At 34.7% G+C, this 21,380-nt stretch overlaps 4 protein-coding genes across 11 annotated transcripts; all 4 read right to left on the bottom strand.

Moving 5' to 3' along the window:
* Positions 1-334: 334 nt before the first annotated feature.
* Positions 335-4,219, bottom strand: LOC120261627. 5 transcript variants are annotated; one of them, XM_039269582.1, is made up of 5 exons: positions 4,036-4,219; positions 2,378-2,809; positions 1,700-1,731; positions 1,431-1,612; positions 335-1,376 (listed from the first exon to the last, which is right to left on the bottom strand). In XM_039269582.1, the coding sequence occupies exons 2-5, from the start codon at positions 2,667-2,669 to the stop codon at positions 698-700; spliced, it is 1,185 nt and encodes a 394-aa protein (XP_039125516.1). In that variant the 5' UTR covers positions 2,670-2,809; positions 4,036-4,219; the 3' UTR covers positions 335-697. The 5 variants fall into 5 exon arrangements, with proteins under 5 accessions (XP_039125516.1, XP_039125513.1, XP_039125512.1 ...); XM_039269579.1 differs by having other exon boundaries at positions 335-1,612; positions 4,016-4,219; XM_039269578.1 differs by having other exon boundaries at positions 335-1,612.
* Positions 4,220-7,443: 3,224 nt separating this feature from the next.
* LOC120261335 (chaperone protein dnaJ 10) lies at positions 7,444-12,674 on the bottom strand. Of its 3 annotated transcripts, XR_005536597.1 has the most exons (12): positions 12,487-12,674; positions 11,741-11,842; positions 11,527-11,586; positions 11,193-11,275; positions 10,765-10,930; positions 10,179-10,308; positions 9,883-10,038; positions 9,593-9,765; positions 8,828-8,908; positions 8,561-8,740; positions 7,704-7,765; positions 7,444-7,590 (listed from the first exon to the last, which is right to left on the bottom strand). XR_005536597.1 is itself a non-coding variant. In XM_039269190.1 (10 exons), the coding sequence occupies exons 2-10, from the start codon at positions 11,825-11,827 to the stop codon at positions 8,654-8,656; spliced, it is 1,023 nt and encodes a 340-aa protein (XP_039125124.1). In that variant the 5' UTR covers positions 11,828-11,842; positions 12,487-12,674; the 3' UTR covers positions 8,475-8,653. The 3 variants fall into 3 exon arrangements, 2 of the variants coding, with proteins under 2 accessions (XP_039125124.1, XP_039125126.1); XM_039269190.1 differs by lacking the exons at positions 7,444-7,590; positions 7,704-7,765 and having other exon boundaries at positions 8,475-8,740; XM_039269192.1 differs by lacking the exons at positions 7,444-7,590; positions 7,704-7,765; positions 12,487-12,674 and adding an exon at positions 11,908-12,083 and having other exon boundaries at positions 8,475-8,740.
* Positions 12,675-12,925: 251 nt separating this feature from the next.
* LOC120262289 lies at positions 12,926-16,167 on the bottom strand. Of its 2 annotated transcripts, XR_005536737.1 has the most exons (6): positions 15,778-16,167; positions 15,616-15,694; positions 14,443-15,366; positions 13,972-14,229; positions 13,337-13,627; positions 12,926-13,259 (listed from the first exon to the last, which is right to left on the bottom strand). XR_005536737.1 is itself a non-coding variant. In XM_039270382.1 (5 exons), the coding sequence occupies exons 1-5, from the start codon at positions 16,148-16,150 to the stop codon at positions 13,468-13,470; spliced, it is 1,794 nt and encodes a 597-aa protein (XP_039126316.1). In that variant the 5' UTR covers positions 16,151-16,167; the 3' UTR covers positions 13,266-13,467. The 2 variants fall into 2 exon arrangements, 1 of the variants encoding a protein (XP_039126316.1); XM_039270382.1 differs by lacking the exon at positions 12,926-13,259 and having other exon boundaries at positions 13,266-13,627.
* Positions 16,168-18,158: 1,991 nt separating this feature from the next.
* On the bottom strand, positions 18,159-19,560 carry LOC120262280 (bZIP transcription factor 11-like). The gene has a single exon (XM_039270371.1). The coding sequence runs from the start codon at positions 18,911-18,913 to the stop codon at positions 18,425-18,427; it is 489 nt and encodes a 162-aa protein (XP_039126305.1). The 5' UTR covers positions 18,914-19,560; the 3' UTR covers positions 18,159-18,424.
* Positions 19,561-21,380: the final 1,820 nt, after the last annotated feature.

Here is a 21,380-nt window from a genome sequence, read left to right as displayed (position 1 = left end):
TGCAAATCAATGTTTTTTTTTGTCTCCAAGTTGAGCAGCTAGTTGTTAGGGAGGCAGATGCATACACCCATGTCGGATGCAACTTATGGGGTCCTCACACAATTGGATGTAAAAACTACCCACATTTCATATTCAGCTCTTAACCGTACAACCTCACCCCACGGAATTGATCCTTCGTCAACTGTAAAGTGATCTCAAGGGGAAACCGAGCACCAATTGATCCGGAGGCCGAAAATCAATGTATTATTCACTAGACACCACATCTTCATCTTGCAAAGCACAGCAAGAAATGACAAACAACCAAAATAAATAATAAAAATAATAATAATAATAATAATAACAATCAAAGAAAGCCTCTTCTTCCAGTAACTGTGAAAACAGAGATGCTATTGAATATTGTGAATCCACGCAATCAAGAGCATCTTGTTCGAGACATGAACAAATTGTATTATACGGCCCTCATAGGCTTAATAACAACTATAAGCTAAGAAGTCTACTTGATCAAACTTGCTAGAAAGCAATCAAACCAGCAGTACCTATGAATTCTCCATAGTGAACAATCGTAATCTGTCGTGTGATTTATGGCTGTGCAGTATAGAAGAATGCTGTATGGATTGTATTTGCTCAGGAGGAAAGCAAGTGCAGGATTTCAACAATGCACGCAATGCTCGGAATGCAAATTATACTGACGAGAGGATCAATTGCCTTTCTTCGACTCTTTTTGATACCTGGCCCAGAACCCCCTCTTCCTCGATGAAGCTTCACTCTCTGATACTGACCGAAGCGGAGACCGTGGTGCCATAGAGAAGTGCCGCCTCAAGAAAGGCTGCCCAAAGGTGCTCTTCATCATGCTTGAATTTGACACCAACTTAGCGTCTTTAGTAAATTTTTCATGCTCAGAAACAGGATCACTATCAATATCAATGACTGTAATTCTCGGGATCTTGCTTCGGGCCTTTAATTCTGCTTTAGCAAGTATCAGAGACTTATATTTATCACCATAGGTGCAAACAGGGCATGAGGGATCATATCTATCGGTTTCAGGTGTCACACTTTCCAAGCAATCAGCATGGTAGACATGGCCACAAACAAGAACCGAGACAACAGGAATTTCATCGCCGATTCTCCTTCGAGGTCTATGCTTTAACAACTTGGCACAAACTCCACATGTTTGCAAATCAGCAGAGAGAGAAGACGGTAATTGGCTGTTCGGTGTTGTAGCTACCTTGCTACTGATTGAGCTATGGTTCTCATTGTCAATTGACCATCTATCTCTCTGTGAAGATGACATGACTGACTCAGAGGAGGTTCTCATGGACCAAGCATCAGAAGACCCACTTTGCGACACTCCAAAGGACCGTTGAGCTTCAGGAGAGCTGTGGTCAGTTAGCGTGTTTAATTGCGATTGTAGAGTAGTATGGAAGACTTGCCTGGAAAACTGGTAACCTTGTGAATGACATTCATTCACTGAAGAAGTTGGGTCTGATGGCAGGGAGTGACTTCTAGTGGATGAAGGACTGCCTCTGAACACAGATGAAGCCGGAGTTGAAGGAATAGACATTGATGGCTTGGTATCTGAATTACTAGCGAATGACTTAATTGATTTCTTTCCCTATAAGGTTTTAACCGATAGTCAGAGTCATGAATAAGAAGGCCAAAAAGACTGATTCTATCTACATAATCCATGGCACCTACTCACCTCAGGGGATGAATTGCCCTCTGTGGATCTATCTGGTACAAGTACATACAAGCAAATTATTAGAAAGCTGAGTATAAGACAGTAGGAATTCTATGCAAATTGGAAGCTAAGTCATCCATTGATAAACATCTTTTACATGCTACATTCATAACTTTGTCAGGAGTACTGTTTCAAAGTCATAAACTATAATCCACTTAACCAAATTAATAAACACATGAGGGGCACAGAATTAACTAAAGATAAAAGCAAATGCTAATAGTTGAAGGGCAAACAATTTTGTTTTCCGAAAATTTGGGATTAAGGTAAGAGTATGTATTCATCATGCCTTCCACAGAGGAATGAATATACTAATGCTTCATGACAATAACAATTTTCACTGCATCCAAAATGAAGACTCGTCACTGGCTTCCATCAGGTTAATGCTCCTAGGACATTCTTTTGAATTCCAATCTTTTTTCATGTGAAATTATTATAAGAGGATAGATGGAAGTGGAACATGCAAAGCAATCAACCTGTGGAAATATTTTCATCCACACAAAGGAGAGAAAGCAAAGATGCCCCTCACACTTGCATGCTGACACAACGACACTCAAGAAGACAATTCTCTACAAGTACATAAGAAATTGAATGTGCCAAACATAATTAACAACCGAATGAATGGTTTTGAGATAAACATACCTGCAACTCCAACATCAAATTGATCAGAAGTTCCTGTTTGAGTAAAAGACTTCTGCCACCTGAATTTGTTCAAAGGAGCTCCTCTACCTTGAATGCCTTCAGTTTCTGGTTTTGCCCCCCTCTTGATTTCAGACCTAATAGGAGTATCGATGATATCCTCTATATGTGTTCTATTGTCCCATCGAAAGCTCCACGATGGTGAGTTTCTGATGTTCCTATGATTAGAAATTTCAAATCTATTTTCATATGGCAAGGGCTTTTCCTTTGTAGCCACACAGCAATTGGCTCCCATACTGATTCAATTACCAAACACAATCAATTTATAAAAAACAATGAACACTCAGATTTCAGTGATGAGCTTCACAACCAAATGTTATAAAATCAATGTTAAATCCACTATCCCAATGCTCTAAGATAAATCACCAGCAGCTCCTGCCAAAACATAGCAATTAATGTTATATTCATGGAACAAGAAATACTTTGTTCAAAAGAAAGAGCAGCAGAAAAGCAAGTAATCATTTTGATGCTTCAAGCATGAAAGTGAGGCAACCAAACATGGAAGTGAAAAGAATTACAAAACACACCGTATTGAATCATGATCACAAGACCAAATTTAAATAGCAGAGACCAAACTTCAGAAATTATCATTCCTAATTCAAGTAACAGCCCTCAAATTTCTACAAATGAAATACATCAAACTAAAGAACAGATATTCATCAACATGGTTCTTAAACTATGGATACTTTTTTTTTTTTGGAAGAAAGAAAGGCCTCACTTTGCCTAAAAAAGAAGAGAAGGTAAAACAAACACAAGAAAGCAAACCCAACTGATTGCCCTGTATAATAGTACCAGTCTTCCTTCTCATGAGAAACTAATGGAAAAGGTGGACAATGCCAGCCACTCAAAGGTCAAAGAAGTAGAAATCAAACAGGACGCCACATTGTCAGAAAAATTAATTTTTTTTCCCAAGAACTCTCTCACAAAGTCATTAATGCATGTTGAATTTTGTGAACATAAAAATAGTCAAAGCAGCTGTAAAGCATACAGAACCAAGAAGTTAAGTCTAACAAAACCCGAAATTAATTCTTAATCTCATCTCCAACTCTTCAAATTGTCACCCTACACACTAAATTAATCAGCCATAAACCACTCCATACCACCTAATCCAATTAAAACGAGTCCCCAAACCAAAATCTCCTTAGAGAAAAGACCATTACTCTCTGAAAACTAGAATTCTTAAAACTAGTTGATCAGTGGTTTTCATTCTCAAATTCTAAGTAAATGATTCATCACTTGTAACTTCCCAATTCCTCAGCCTCGCTCAAATAAATAACACTGATGACAATGTAAGTCCTATACATGAACTCAGAGTAATCCAAAATGAAAACTTTTAATGGAAAAAAAGTCCCAAATTCATAATAATAATAATAATAAGAAGAAGAAAAAAACCTTATTTTCTTCTTTGATTGAAAGTTTTTAACTCACTCACTCAATCCCAAAAAAACACCAAGCTCCTCTCAAAATATCCCCAAAGTTCTCGACTTCTCCAATCAATACATCCAAGCCAAAACTCAGCAATCAATTTGAAAAACAAAATTTCCCAATCAATATCATCAATTCACATATTCAAATACATACAAAGCGAGTTAGAGCTCTACATCGTAAAGAAGCCCCACAATACAGCTCCCACCGCGGAATCCAAAGACCGGGAGCAATGATCCAATCACTCAAGAGAGAGCGCGAGAGAATTTCAGACCACAGGATCCAGAAATCCTCCAAATTCTAGAGCTTTTTGATAGACAGTGAGGTCCAGCGAGAGAAAAAGTTTCGATTTTGGGAAGAAGATATATAGATACAGACGAGAAGCGGGTTGTTCGAAACGACGATGACATGGCATCTTATTTATGTGACACGTGTCCCCCAATCAGCAGTTCAAATTTCTAAAAGATCACCTCCCGGTGAGCTCACCCCTAGCATATCCTTTTCGGTGCCACGTGTTCAGGACCGTGTTCGCATCTCGAGGCAACCTATGACGTGGATCACCGCCAAAAATAAATAAATAAATAAAACAGTATATATATATACACTTGGTTTTCATTTTTAATCAATTAATTATTTTAATTTTTTTGGATAATTTCTTGGGATTCTTTCTTCGGTTACAGGAAAATTAAGTTGCAAGGGATGCTCGTTTTTGTTCATAATTATTGGTATCTATAAAAGCCAAGAATAAAAAAAGAAAACACTAACTTATGTTGATAATGAAATATGAATTTTTTTCTTATTGAAAGTATAGCCATTTAATTATTTCGTTAGGTGAGTAGTTGGTCAGACTTTTGCATGCTAGAAACTCAAAACGTGGTTTCTTGTTTACTATTCAATTCATGAATGAAAATAATAATATAATAATAATAATAATGAACTTCCAGTCGTGTATATTAAATTTAGTATTTGTTTAATTGATTCGCAGCCGCTTGCTTTTTTTTATGTATTTATTTTTATCAATGTTTGTTTTTTAAACGTTATTTTAGTTCTTATTTGTAGTGTCATTAGTTATTTTTAATATTTTTGTTTTTCCACTGTTTATGGGATTTGTTTTTATTTTGTTGTTATTTTCTTTTGCTTTCTATATGGATCTCTGTAATTTTATTTACTTTAAAATTTTTAATTTATATAATTTATTATTTTTTAAAAAATAATTAATTGGCAAGAGATTCTTATTCATAAAAATTTAAAAATTTTTTTAAAAAAATATTTTATTATTATTATTTTTTTAGCATTACTAGTGGACCACTAGGGTTTGATTTCCATGTTTGCAAGCATTAAAAGATGCAAAGTTTTTCATTTAGTGCATTTCTCTTCCAACACTCATCTTGAGATTCAAAGGGAAAAGTAATGGTTCATAAATGAGGAAATTGGCCTTTATTAAGTCATCCATTTTAAGGTCTCCGTGTGATTCTTGTTGTGAAAATGATAGAAGGAAAATTGAGTTGGAGAATTTGATTAATTTGGTAATCTTTATTAGGTACTTAATTTTAAGTGGATTAAATTATTTTCTTATTAAGATAGAGGTCATTCATTGTGGTTCACTCCTATTAATCGCATCAGTTTTTAAATAAGTTATTAAAAGTTGTAATGCAAATAAATAATCTACCCTACATTACTACTAAATCCACTAAAAAGCTAAAATTTCTTTATAAAAAAAAACTAAAATAACTCATGGATCATTAAAATTGGTTGGTGCAAATGCTACAAAAGTGGATCACCTAAGTAAATAATTTTGAATTTAAGTCTTTATACATAAAAATAACACTAAAAAAAATCTATTTTTTTATAAAACTTTCAATACTTCACCCAAATAGATTTAGAGCCTATGACCTGTAAAAAACCAGTCGATCAAAGAAATAATAATAATAATAATAATAATAATAATAATAATAATAATAACAACAAAAATCAAATTAAATCAGATGCTCTTAAATTAATGAATAAATATTTTATATATTGAGAATGTGCTCACTTTAAAAAACCTCATATAACTAATCCTTCTTAATATTTAATTCATGTTTAAAAATTAAAAAGATACTTTTTTTGAGTTAATAAAATTAAAAAAACATTTTTCCATTCAACTAATCAAATATCAAATTAAATTATCCCAAAGCACTGTAGGTAAAGAAAGAACTCAGTCTATTCAAATCTTTATTTTAAAAGAGTTTAAATGAAAGCTACATCCAAACACTATCTAATGAATATTGAGCAACCAGTTATTAGCTGTGATTTAGATAATGAAATCTATGAAATTAAAAGTAGTAAATATCACTATCTGATGTGAGAAAGGATATCTGTCAAGTGTCTGCATGGATTGGGTTAACCAAAGCCTCAAGCAAGAATTGATAATTAGGCAAGGCAATGATCTCGTGCTATGAATCATTGTTTAATATTATCCAATTATTTGCTAATAGACTATCATTTCATTTTTAGTCATCACTCTGAATATTCAATTCCCACTTGTTGTATTAAGGGAATCAATCATTTCAAAGAATTAGGTTATAAATATATGATGTGTGACAAAGCCAATTTCTTGTAAGCATAAGTGTTTTTTTTTTTTTAATTATTTATAAACTGATTAGCCAGTTTACACACACACACACGCACACAAGTCTTTGTGGGTTACGAGTTTAAATTCATGTAATTTTACTTTATTCACAAATTGCGAATCACCTTATAAATATTAGCTTGGTAATGCTATTCAAAATTTCACACGGTTTATTTTTTTATTTTTATTTTTATTTTTTTGACAATAGATCTCAAGCGTTTGTATATAAGAGTGTCAACAAATAGACAGATATAAAAATGTATTATTTATGGTACCTTATCAATTTTTTTAAAATTTATTTTGACCTCTATATAGTGGATGAATTGTACTGTAAAAAGTACTATGGATGCATAATTTTGAATCTATTTCTGCATATGCACTGCCAAGTTTATCACCAAACCAACCAAATGTTGTTGGCTACACAATTTATTTCAAGATATGCTTGAATCAGTAAAACAAATATTTTTATTAAATATTCAAAGCTCACCATTTTCTATTTCTATTTCCTATTTTTATGCAATACATAGTTGATGAATTTAATATATATATATATATATACATTGTAAAAAAATGATGAAGATTAATAAACAAAATTCATGAGTTTTAACATGTAATGAATAAGAAAAACTAATAAATTATCAAAACAAAAATAATATTCTAAAATTGTTTTTAAAGAAACACGCCCAATAGGCTACTCTGTTTCTGGGCCAGGCCAAGTAAGGTTTAAAAGGGCTTGACTAGAACTAAAATAATGGATTTTTATTTTTATTTATTTTATCAAAGAACTAGAATCATTGATTTCCAACTTTCATGTTGCCTTCAAATTGACCATTTCTGTCCTTAATACATTCTTAATTAAGCATAAACATTCATTTATTCATGTCTTCTACTTCTAGTACATCCACACTTCAACAGATATATATATATATATATATATATATATGAGAAAGAAAACATAATAACAAGAAGAACATCAGTTTGATATTTGTTTGAAAGAAGGCTTGGAAAGAGCTGGAGTAGGTTTACAATTTCCATAGTCATTTGTTTTAACAACAAGATCCCTTGAATGACCGAAAATGATGAGCCCTTCATCGTCATCTGATAAATTCCCTGATAATTTCTGCCATGTTTATAAATTATAACAAACAAGATGGTTGTGTGTTATATATATAAATAAAACATCTCATGATCCATGAAACAACAACATGAATTATAATATGTTTCAGTACTCACATCACTTACAGCAGCTTCATTTTCAATCCTGTATCTTTCTAGCAGCAATTTCCTATCATCATCTGCAGAAAAAAACAATCTGAAAATAGAGATTGATGATGAAGGCATTTTGACATTCCCAGTAATTCAAATGAATTCACTTGCAAATGAAGAGCAGAGCAGTGATCCTGAGATGAGGAAGAAGAGAAGAGTTGATGATCTTAAAGACACCATTTCCTCACTGTGTCAGAGAATGGGATGGCAATGTCTATATATATATATATATTTATGTTTTTCAATTCAAAGTGAAGAAAAAGAGAAGTGGGCACTATCCAATATTGTGATTGTGAAGTGCTTGGTGTATTAAATAGAAAAAAGATTATGACTCAATATTATTTATCGGAGTATGATCATCGATGATAAAGATAGCCACCTATGCTTAGTACTGTAACATAGTATCAAAAATAGCAATAATTAAGAACTACAAACTAGCTACATTTTTCTGATAAATAAGGAATGGGACATAGAGTACAGTGCTTCAAATTAGGGAGGGCATTAGTGGAGTATAAAGAGCTCCACTAACAAATTTTAAATATTGTTTTTCCTAAAGGACCAGAGGAAAACAAACAAGTGTTTGAATGTGATCTTTATGGGAAAGTGGAGGTTATGAAGCAAAAGCAAAGTGGCCTACCAATATTTAATCACAATGCCAAGCTCCATGGACAGCATTTTCTTGGCACTTATTGTTCAGAGATGGAACAAAAATGGATTAACATTTGAAATACTCAAAACTGGAATAGATTCAAACCTCATTCAGTTTTATTAGAAAGAGAAGAAGAACAACTACTTAAGAAAACAGATGGTTGAACAAGGCTTACAGAAGAAAGCACATGAGCATCATCACAATATCTACAGAATCTACATGGTCCAAACAATCATTTTGTTGCTAGAATTGGCAATGTATTGGAAGTTCATGATGTTGATGATGATGCCGGTCCCTTGTTGCAAGCATTCTCGCAGCGCAGACTGCTTTCTCTGTGATAAATTACTTTGGCGCCCTGAGATTTGAAGAACAGTGGAACAAATCAGCAATAGAATATTGAAAACTCGGATCTTTTTGTTTTGAGTTCACAGAAGACAGTTACTTGGAAAATTATTCCCAACTTCTTCAGCGCTTTGGCTCGTAGCTTCAGAACATCCTTGGAAACAGTATTGTCACGCAAAACCTAAATCACAACTGATCCGTTAGCAGTTAGCAACAGCACAAGGCAAAACATAAGCATAAGAGACTAATGCATCAAAAAGTGAGACAGAAAGTGAGCTGCAACCATGAGGTTGTGATACCATGCATTTTTTGCTGTAATCCCCTTTTGCTGTTGAATTAGGGGAATAGAGCATTTACTTTATCCTTTTATTCTGTTTTGCAATGTACAACCATTTAATCATCAAATCAAAAAGCAGAACAGAGATTTTCAGGCTCTGTCAAATGGCACCACTCGAACAAAACAGATTATTTGCTTTACATGGTCTAAAGAACAGACTTCTTACCTTGTAATAGTCATACTTGAGATATGGTAAGAGAATAAGATAGTTTGCTCATATACTCAATTATGCAGCAATGCCAAGGCATTAGGGGATTCAAGGTTAGCATGACCGAAAGATTAGAAGGAGAAACCTATAAAAGGGCATCATTGGTAGTAATAAGCAATAGAATGGGTGCAAAGGATATAAAAGAGAAGATGGAATTTGTTACTGATAACTGAAGAAGAACAGTCTATGTTCATAACCCTAAATAAATTCACAGGCGCACAGCAGCATTAGTAAAGCACTGTTTGCCATTATTAATATTTCATTGTCATTCTTTAAATGTTCCTCATGCAATCTTGGAAATAAAACTTATAACCACCTACCGCATGACAGACATGAGAAAGTGTTGATTCTATATCAACCACGTTGATTTTCCATAATGAGTTGACCATTGCATCTTTCTTTTCTTCAAAACTTTTCACAAAGTTCTCTTCTCTGCTTTCACTTTCCTCCAACTTCTTCATTCCCTCCCGTATCTGAATCAGAGATATGGCACCTAAAATGTGGACAAGGTTTCAGCAGCATCAGATGAGCAAAAAGTTCAGCATTTCAGAAGAGCATGAAACACCAGATGATCTCTGGGAGGATCAGACACAGAATGAAGAATAATCACCTGATGCAGCATGGACCTGCGACTTTATATGATGACCTTTGTCTCGCACCCACTCAGCTATAAAGGGAACACCCATAAATATGTTTTTCCCAATCTCTTTTGCAGCTTGTCTCGCATATATGTAGCCAATTGTGTGTAGCATAGCTTCTCCAAAGGCTAAAGGTAGAAAAATGTTCAAAATGGGCATCATATACAATTCATCAAAATCAGGAAAACAATTAAATTAAAACAACACTCAAACTCCTATCTGCTTAAAAGTTTTTGTTAATTGGCAACAAGCAATTGCATATGATTACCAGCTTGTGAGAGACGTCGAGCTTCAGCGTTTGCCCAACTTACAAACTCATCCTTTTGCCCTTCTACATATAGATGAAGGCGGTCTTTCAGGATTTGTATAAGTTTCTGCTCCCTTTCTTTTTGCATCTCCTGAACTTGGATAAAGAACATATATTAGATCAAGTAAGGAATGAAAAAAAATCGAACACCACTTGAAAATGGAGAGCATATTTACATATTTGTGCTCAAAACAAGTGACATTACAAGAATAGGCTTCCAATCATGAGGCTATTATGCTATAAATGGGATCTGGAAGTAAGCGATTAAGCAACCATGTAAAGAAAAAAAACTCCCTTTCTTATTTTAAGGTTTCTACTAATTAAATTTCAGCATTACAAATGTTTACACATGCAGTCTCAAAGGAAGCAAAGCAATAGGAAGCTATACTAATCTAGCAACAGTGATCCAACTAAAAAAAACATATAAAATTGTGCTAATTCATGCAAAGATTATGCTGACCAAAGATTTCCCCTTGACGTTGATTTACACCAAGAGATTGATGTTCAAGCCGTTGTGGCCGTTTAACATCCATGCTAAATTAGATACCTTAAGTCTTGCTTGAATTTTTTGCTGCCGAACTTCTGGATCCTGAGATTCTTCTTCAATGTCTACAGATGCAATGGATGCTAAAGCAAGCTGTCCTATATAATCCTCAAACAATTCACTTCCAAATAACATTCCAAATACAGCTGCAGGGTCAACCATTGAATCCCTGAAAGATGAAATTGTATCGGTAAGTGAACATGCAACACACGAGCACCAGAATAATTACATTCAATCCTCCTACCTTGCATTCCTTTTTACATTTATAACTTTACTTTCTCTTAAGAAATCAAAAGGGGCTCAATCAACTAGATATTACACCCTTTTCAAAAATTTGCATTAAAATTTGCATTATATGTAACCTTTAACTGGAAATTTTTGTCCCATATGGATCCACTACATAGGTCAATTTAGTGAGCAGGTGGACTTACTGAGGAACACCCGCCTTCCCATTTTTGTCATATGCTTCCCGTTTACCAGGATCACTTAAGACTTGATAAGCCTCTCCGAGTACCTTCACATAAAATGCAATCAATAATTTGCCATATGCTTTATCAAAAATAAATAAATAAATAATCAACTTAATCATCTACTGATACCAATCAACATTTATAGGTTCAACAGTGAAGCTGGGGAAAAAAGCAGTAAAATGAAAGCAGGATGGAGGATATTAACCACCACCATCTAAGCTTGATTTGTTATAGGCACTGGATCACAGTTTCCATAATTTCTATGAACTTATTTTTTATAAAAGGGGTAGAACACCTGAAAATTGTGAGCAGCAGTTGGATCCCCAGGATTCTTATCTGGGTGTACTCTTCTTGCCTGCAAAATAAATGCATCGAATAAAATAAACAGTGAAGATTCAGAGAAACACAGCACTATAATCAGTGCAAATAATAATTTGCAATTATTAAAGGCTACATAAATCAAAGTAGAATTTCTTAAATATTTATGCAAAGAGTTGTTCGATCCTCACCTTGATATAATATGCTTTCTTTATATCAGCAGCAGATGAATCCACACTTACACCCAAAATATCATAATACTCGGTGTCTTTCACCATGATGTTCAACTAGATCTACAAACACCAAAATTAAGAAAACAAACATAACCAACAGTAAATACCAAACCTTCAAACCAGACCTATCAATGTTCTTCACTACAGCTGATTCGTTGATGAAGAATGAAACCAAATGCATTGAGCGCTTATTAGAATCCCTTCCAAAGCCACATTAGGCCAAATTACAGGATTTTTGAAGTAATCCACAAACAATTTCTTTTCCCAAAAAGGGAGGGAAAACCTCTTCAGCGAAGAAAAACCAGAATTTTTTTATCCAATTCACCCAGATCTACTCCACTGCAAGGGATTAAGGTATGGAAAATTCACACAAATTATATTGATGTGCAGAAGATCAAGATTGGAAAACCTAAACAAAGGGGGAATCAATCCAGAGCTAAAAACAGAAGATCAAACTAGCATCACTCTTCGAGTACCTTTTCACACAAATTCACAATAACAGATTTAAATACAAAAATCGATCGAGATCAAAGAAAAAAAGAATGAAGTAAAAAAATTAATGAATCATGGAAAAATTCGGAGCTTTCCCAATAGAAAGCCCCAAAGAAAAACACTTCTTTCCGACTAATTTCCAGTGATGTTAAGAAGTGAAAGGGGGAGTGAGGACAAACTCTGATCAAACGCAAGGGTATAGATTGAATCACCTGAAAATGACTCCAGAATCACCAGAGAGTATGATGAGATTTCCAAATCAGTAGGACTTCAAGGCCACCAGATATAGAGAGAGAGAGAGAGAGAGAGATGGGATATTTTTCGACAAATTTTTGAAGTTAAAGAACAAGTGAATCGGTTGTTTGAAACTTTGAATGCGTGGCTGAAACCCGATCTGTTTTTGTGGTTTTTAGTTTTATTTTAAATATATATATATAGAGAGAGAAACTAGAAAGGGGTGTTTTTACTACTTACACCCTTGAAAACACCAAAATTGATTAATATATTCCCCATCTTTTGAAAGTTTTCTGCAAACTTCCATTACAAACGGCCACTCAAAGCATCGGAACAATTATTTTCTCACTTGAGAAGCAAGAATCTTTAACATGGATGTATAAAATTTTATCAAAAGAAACATTTCAAAGTACATGTATTTATTTATTTATTAAAAAAAAGTGTTGGATCCAGCGAAGTTAATTGTTAATGAAACTAAATTTGTTAACACAAGATGAAGAAGAAACAGGCACTTTACAACTAAGCAACACATGGGTGTTCAGCTCGCAGGCTCTTGCACAACTGCATGATTTCTTTTACTAAAATCAAACTATAAAAAATGAGTTAAATCATGCTAACATAAACAACACAATACTATCAAAGGGTCTTAAGAGCAACATGGTATCATCAAATAGTCAGCATGGACAATTCTGCAACTGAAGCAAGAGGTAGATCTTTGCTCTGGTAAAATGCTCCATTCAAGTGTTGTTACCTGGGAAATAGTTTGCACAATTAAAATTAAAATTAGCATTGCAAGTAGTATTCGGGGAGAAAGAAACAGCATATAACCTCTTGAGCAAATTGTACTATTTAATAAGCGATTTCTGATTTTCTGACACTTTTCATGCTTGCTGCCGTTTGAGGTCTGGTCTAGTGACTTCAAAATACAAGATTGCTTCAGGATGCTACAGTATATCTGTCTACCTCTCCATGTATGATAAAGACATTCCTTGCAAATAAGAACATGAAGATGGAAATCGACGCTGTGCTGAGTTCAGGCTCTCAGTCAGTTCCTTTATCTGGTGTGTCAACATATGTAGCTCCTCTGCATCGTTTCTAGTTGACCAATCCTTTATCTCTCTGCATGAAATATATTTGTGGAAGGAGATATTAGATACAAATTGATGCTGGGGAAAACAAGACATTTGTTAGCAAATTAATACAGGTTTCAGGGCTACTAAAAGTGTAAACTAACTAATACGAATCTACACTACAAGCCTCATAACCAGAATTCTAAACATTCCACAAAATATCTTAGCATGTTCTTATTCTGCAAGTTTAGCACTTTGCAGCATTACATCTTCATTTCAGAGAACAATAACCTAATTATTCACATGCTAACCTGATACTACCAATCTAATCTTTTGTTTAAATCTAATGAAGAAACAGAAGATGAGCGAGCAAAAGTTTTTTGAAAAACGCACCCTGAATTGGCTCCTGCCGTGGCATTTAAGTCTGAGAACAGCACCTTCACAACAGGCTGCATATCTGTTTCAGGAAGTGGCTCCATGGTAGAATTCTCAAAGCAATAGCCAGTGGCAGACCAAGCTTTCGAATTTAATAGCAGAATTTGCAACATTGGGCATTTTGTCCTTAAGTCTTTCACCACTGTACGGAATGTAAGCTCATCAGCAGCAGTTTCATGCAGCAAGTTCGCAAAGACTCTTTGAATTGTGTGTTTCCTGCTCAAAAAGACAGATGATAAATTGATGACAATTTCTTTTAACAGAAAACACAAATAAAGGTCCCCAAAAAATAAAATAAAAAAAGCTTTTCCTTGTTTCTATGGAAAAAGATTGAGATGTCAAATACAAGAAGCAATCATCTAAGGGTAAACAATGGTGATTGAATTTGCACTTAACTTCTGCATTTGCAAGCTACAAACCTGAGCATACCTGAATATATCATTATGTCCGCAAGTAGGAACAGCGGTAGAAACATAGCACTTGAATAGTCGAATTCCACCATCAACTGGAACCTTTGTGTCCTTTAAGGAAGGGAATGAACCCACAGGAGATGAACATTCCTTGCAAGAAAACTCAACCCACTCGACATCAGCGGAGAGGCCAGAAGTTTTAATCAGAAAACCACCCCCAAGAGAACCATTACGCAGACAGGCCTGGCCTTCCATGGGCATCGAGTTCTTTTTGGAGCACAACACCATTGAATTTTTATTTGGCATATCCTGTGTTTTATCAACAAAACAATGGCACTCACCTGCCGAGGGGAAGGCATCAGCTGATGAATAAGGATAAGGCTTTTCTATATTCCCAGTGCATGAGCTCAAGTCAAGATTCATAAATTCCATGCTGCTGGCACCTTGATAATCACTTGACTGATTCTGGTCCACATTAGTGATTTCCACAGAAACACACAAAGCTTCCTGACTTTCAACACCATGATCAGCTGAAGATAAAAGAGCACAAGGTGAATGGTCATCTTTACATTCAGATGGCCCATTAACCAAATGTGAAGCACTCTCTGCTCCAACTTCACTGTACTCACATGTATCTTCCTGAGAATTTTCACCACCGACTTCTTTCACAAATTCAGTGAAACCATCACTAGTGACAAGATGACTTTTGGAACTACATTCTGAAAATCCATCTGATACTTGCTGAAACGTATACCCCTCTAGATCATCCTTGCAAATAATTAATGAAGCAACATCTACCAGACAAGTGCCCTCTACACAACTATAGGCATTGGTATATTCGGAGACTAATTTCTCACTTATGCCACCGAATGAACAGCAGCATCCCCCAAACCAATTATCAGCTGCTTCTTGCCAATTAACTGATGGCATTTCCACAAAGCGGCTGAAAAGAACCTATGCATTCTTAGCAGTCACTAATACCGAGAAATCAAAAAACATGCTAAGATTAAAAATTTTAAATTTTTAGCGTAATTTCTACATGAAGGCAATTTTTTTTCAACTTTGTTCAATTGCATGAAACAATTCTCAATTAAAAAACATAAATTGCAAAAAGAGAAAATACAAATTTTCACACATGTTAAGACTCGTGATGATAACTGTATATTTGAAAGTAAAATGGCATTTATTACACCTGACAGGCTGCCTTGTTAACTTTGTAGAGCAATTCTTGCAGAACAAATCCAAGTTTCCGGAAGAAATATTCTCGATATCTAATCAAAGAAACAACTGGAACCAATAAAGAACGGGGAAAAAGTTGAAATTTTTCCAAGAACCCAAAGAGAATAAAGCTCACCAGAACACAAGTTTAGCGGGAGGAGCTTATCTGGAGCATCGCCACTGATATCAGCATTGAGTGGGTGATCGACTGGGAGTACGAGCGAGAGCTTGATTTGGATATGGTCGTGCTTGGCAATGGACTCAATGGGGCAGCTATGATCGATCAAAACCTTGGGAAACGGAACCCTAAGAAGAACATCACCATCGTCTTCAATCCAAGAGACAAGGAGGAGGGATTCCTCGAACCGGACAAAGGATTCGAGGCTCCGACATCGAACTGAAGGATCGGTATGAGAATCGAAGAGATAGAGGCGGAGTACGGGGATGTGGGCTAGGGTTTCCCAAGTGTACCGCCATTTCCTAGGGTTTCGAATTGGAGCTGAAGCCATGGTCTCCTCTTCGCTTCTCTCCCGCGCAAAGCCCTCTTATGATCATCATCCACCGTTATTTTGCCTCGTAAGCAACATCCAGATGGATATCAGAAACACTAATCTCAACACATAGTTATGATCCCCATGCAATCTCATCCGTTCACTTACTAATCATTTTCATCTTTTCTTCATTGTTATTAATTTCTTTTTCAATTTATAAATAAGGAAAAAATTATACCTTTTTATTACTATTACCCAACATCAACAAATTAATTAAGGGGAAAAAATAAATAAATAAATAAAGCTTCACATGTCTGCTAAGATTCCTCAACAAAGTATCTTTAATTTGATCCAATGTGCTGTTGTTTCAAGTTAAGGTTCGACGTATCAAAGTAAAACACTTCCATACCTACCGTAATTAATTTAATAAGTGAAGGACATCACCATTACATCCCAATATTCTTGAATATTATCAAAGACTTCCATTATATCTGACCACATGTTTTCACCACCAATCTAATTACAAAATTAGTATATTCTTTCTTCTTTTTCAAATAAGCAATCAAGTCCATTAAGGAGCACGCTTGTTGATTTCATCATCTTGGCACTGTTTCTCTGTTTAGGTGCATTAAATTATCATAAACATCACCTAAAACCATCTACTTCTCTGATTCTTTTCAACTTTTATAACATTTATTTTTATCTTTCACTTTCAGCAAAGAAGGAGTTGCATACTTCCTTCCATGTTCAAGCATTACAAGCCTCACATTTAGTGCAAAAATTTCAGAAATATTTATTAATTAATGTTCTCTATCAGTTATGCTTTTAGTTTATTTATATGTCAAACAAACCATAAGACATGAGATTAGTGGTTATTAAAAGATGATGATAAATAAAGTATCAATTAAATGTCACAGCCTTTGTCTACTCCCATGTGTTCATTTTTGAATCTTTGGTCAAGAAATGAGGCATTAGTGACCAAGTGGGGTGATGGAATACTCACAATAATTTCAACCACTCTAGTTTTTTTTTGCTGAATTTATTAATGAAATGAAGTACATGTGTTACAGAACTTCAAAGAAAGGTTGTATATACTCTGCCAGCTTTTTAACATGAGCCCATATGCAGTGTCCCCTTCCTCTGCATGATGATCACTAATAGGATTCCCATTCCTCAAGATCTAAACAGCTTTGTTCAATGTTTGTTTATTTATTGCTGTGTTTTAAATAATCACAATGGCACATACCTTTTGTGGATCATCACCTGATACTAATTCATGAAGCAAGTCAATCATGCTGATAAATTTCTGCCAATAAGCACTGAGAGTTCATTGTATTCATAAGTAGATTAATTTTCCTGATGTGCAAACTAGAACTAGCAGTTAAAAATTTGGTAACATAATTTACAGAGAATGAAAGGTGCGTAACAATGTGAAAGTTAGGTTGTTTACCATGTTAAGTCTTTGTTGTTTATAAACAACACATTTTAAAAGGACTGATTCAGTTTCAACAGCAAAACTTAAGTTCTCAGTTTCAAACAATTGAGATTTGATCGTATAAGCTATCTGAGTTTTCTGCAACTCTATTATTGAGGTAGATCTTTTTGTTCTTTATAAGTAAACACATTACTACATCACCTGAAAAAATTTATGTTCAAACATTTGCAATTTGATCAAGTTAACCATCTGATTTTTTTTTTTTCAGCTCTATGATTGAGGCAAATATTGAGTAGCTTTTGAAAACAACCACAAGTTGACTGTTGAAGTATCTGCTCTGCAGGGGCTTTTTGGTGCCACTAAATTCAGTGCCATGAATACAGTAAAGTGAAAGCTGGATGGCTTATCAGAGTCAATTATTGGTCCTTGTCTACCAGCATTGATGATCGTCCATTAAGGGTGGTATGGAGACCAATTCTGGTGCATCTCAAAAGGATTAGGACCGGAACAAAAAACATATGCAGTTGGGTACTAGTTATTGCCATTGATATTCAGAAAAGATACAGATATCTGCATCTGCATGAGAAGAAATGTCCACCAATCCAAGAGAATTTATCATTTCCATCAAATACAACAGTAATTATTCCATTACAAACAGAAATAACAATCAGTGATCCCACAAAAATATCCAGCAAACATACAAAAGAGACGGTGATCACCGACAAGACACATCCCTGGGAACCAACCAATATAACATCAATGATTCATTACACTACTACTGAGAGACCTTCTTCCTATACATAACCAAGGCTATCATTGATCCTTCTCCCAAAAAGACAATTTTTTTTTTCTTTTATCTAGCAGTACTGAAACATGTCCATCATCATAGGTTGGTTCATGAACATCATATTCCAAGGTCTCAGAGACTCATCATGGAACAAACCACCATTGCTGCCAATACTGTTGTTATTACTGCTGTAGCTGCTGCTACTGCTGTTGTTATTGGCATTCATGAAGTAGAGGATCTCATTGAGTGACTGCAGCCTTGTGCTGAGCTCCACCATCTGAGTCCTAAGCACAGAGTTCTGAGACTCCACACCCAAGTAGTGTTGAGTGGTGATGTTCAAAGTAGTGAGAATTTGGCTGTTCTCCTTCCTCAACTGGCTCACCTGAGCCATGAGATCATCCAAATGCTTCTGCTTGCGCAGCCGAGAGCGCCGAGCAGACTCCCTGTTTGACAGCATTCTCTTGCGCTTCCTCTGGTCCATGGCTGCCTGGATATCACCTTCAGAGCCAGAGTTCTGGAGCTGGCTTGAACCAGATGATGTTCCACTTGAGGAAACCATTACAAAAATCAAAGCTTTATGGCAAATTACTACAACCGATATATATATCTTATAGCAGATTATATCCGCAGATAATAGCAATATTAATAGCAGTAGAGAAATCTAAGAAATTATAATAACTATTACAGGTAGTATAATAGAACCCAAATCAGTGAAGGAGAAGCAGAGTTCATGAGAACACGTAGAACCAGTAGAGGAAAACAACAGAGAAGGATTGAACCAGATGCGTCCGGCGTCGCAGAGTGGAATTTATCATAAACCCGGAGAGAAGAACCTCACTTAGGATAGGCAACATCAATGAGAAACCTCAGCAGAAATAAACGCTGCATGTGAGACTTAATTCCTATCGATGAAAAACAAATGGATTTATCCCAACAAACAATCCCAAAAATCAGATCTTTGGGCCAAGGAGAGCTTCCAAGATTGGATTTTTACAACCAAAAACCAATTCTTTGTCTCAGATCTAAAACAAAAAATAAAAAAGATAGAAACTTTCCACCAGATCTCAGAGAAACTAGCAGAGTTTCAGAGAAAGGATGGGTTGGGAGGGGTATAAGGAAGAGGGGGAAGGGGGAAGAGGTGGTGGAATTCAAGTGGTTGAATTTATAGAACAAAATGGAGAGAAAAAGGAGGTGAAAAAAATTAAAAAATATATATATATGTAGAAAAAAAAGAAAAAGAAAAAGAAAAAGGTTGGGGGCCTAGAGAGAGATTGAGAGAAAGAACTTTGGAATCTCCTCCGAAAGTTGTTGGGAGAGATGATGGAGCATGTGGGGTTGTGAATTCTCAGCACAAGGGTCCAATTCCAGCCTGTTTTCTCTAATTAAACCCACTCTGTGTTTTTCTGCACAATTCCCAACTTTTCTTGTTTCTGTAAAAATATATATATCAGCATTTTTTACCACTTTTTTTATGGATTTGTTTTACTGTTTGGGAGGCTTGTGATGACTCACACGTGTGCAGTAGAAGGATGATATGGACACGTGTGCATGGTTAGGTGGAGCATCAGGTTGGTGTGGTGGAGAGTGTGTGATGTGATATTACTTCTGTTTTCCCTGAGTGCATGATTTTTTTGCTTACTTAAATCAAGAATAAATTATTTATTAGAATTTTGATTGTATGATTAAGATGACAGCCAATTATCTACCCATAATATTCACCATCCCACACCCCCTTTACACATTCATAGAGACCACTACTAATAGATCATTGGTTATAATTTTTAATTTTATAATTTTTTTATTAATTATTTTTAGTAATACTGAAATTATTTGAACTCCATTGGTCCAAAAGCTCACTCTTCTCATGTTACACACAGCAACATCAGTGTGGTGAACTTGCCTTTCTCACATCGGGCAGTAGATGCACCATGAAGCTCTCTCTACCGTTAATGCTAATATTAATGACCATAATTTAAAGTAATTTTATAATTTAATATTAAATTAAATATAAAAGTAAATTATATAAAAACTATAAATATTCTACGAATACGAAATATTTTAGGGAATTTTTATAGAATTTGAAGTATCCAAGCGATGTGAGTTATATATATAAATATTATATGTAGGGCATGTCCTCTACCGAAATTCGAAACCACGTCATTCCATATACAATACCAAACAATATTAAACAATACTGAATTGTAATCATAAACGGTACCAACAATAATTTTGTACAGTCTCTGTATAATAATAAGCATTGAATGATGATAGTATTAGAATCTAAAGACGGCCTGCATTGATAATGGATTTACATGTACAATATCAAAACAGTGTTATATAGTATTAATATTAATCATGAATAATGCCACCAGTTAGTTTATACGTCCCTTTGTGCAATAATATACATTAGATAATGATAGTTATGAAATATGGTGATTCCATAGTGGCGTTGGATTTGCATCCACGGTTACCATTATTTTATATATAATACCAAACAATATTAATAGTATTTCCAAAACAATCATTATGAATAGTACCAATAATTATTTTGCACAATCCATATACAATAATAGACGTTAAATGATGATTTAACAGTTATCATCAAACATATTTACAAAATAATAATTCAAAAGACATATGTGGTTGGTGTTTATCATTGTATAAATATTTGACATTTTGTGCCGCGGAGACACCTTCGTTTTTTTTTTTTTAACAAAATGTGGTATTTATGACCTACTACTAAATCACAAAATAAAAACAAAGTTTTTAAATCGGTAACATTAAATTCTCAAAATCAACTATCTGATAAAAGAGATGAAGAAAACTGCACACTTTATTCATAATCATTGAAGCCTTTATAAAGGCAAAATTCTAGAAAGATAATCTCTACTAATTTGAGTTTTAATCAACACACAACTAACTTAAATATTTAAATCAAAGATATCCTAACCAAACTAAAATAAACATCATTATCTTAACACCCTCCCTTAAACTTATGTTTATCTCATAAGTTTAAAGTTATCTCT

The sequence above is a fragment of the Dioscorea cayenensis genome, chromosome 5, assembly GCF_009730915.1.
Source record: "Dioscorea cayenensis subsp. rotundata cultivar TDr96_F1 chromosome 5, TDr96_F1_v2_PseudoChromosome.rev07_lg8_w22 25.fasta, whole genome shotgun sequence".
Taxonomy (NCBI): Eukaryota; Viridiplantae; Streptophyta; class Magnoliopsida; order Dioscoreales; family Dioscoreaceae; genus Dioscorea; species Dioscorea cayenensis.
The sequence above is the reverse complement of the archived record's forward strand: the minus strand, read 5'-3'. Positions and strand labels throughout refer to the sequence as shown.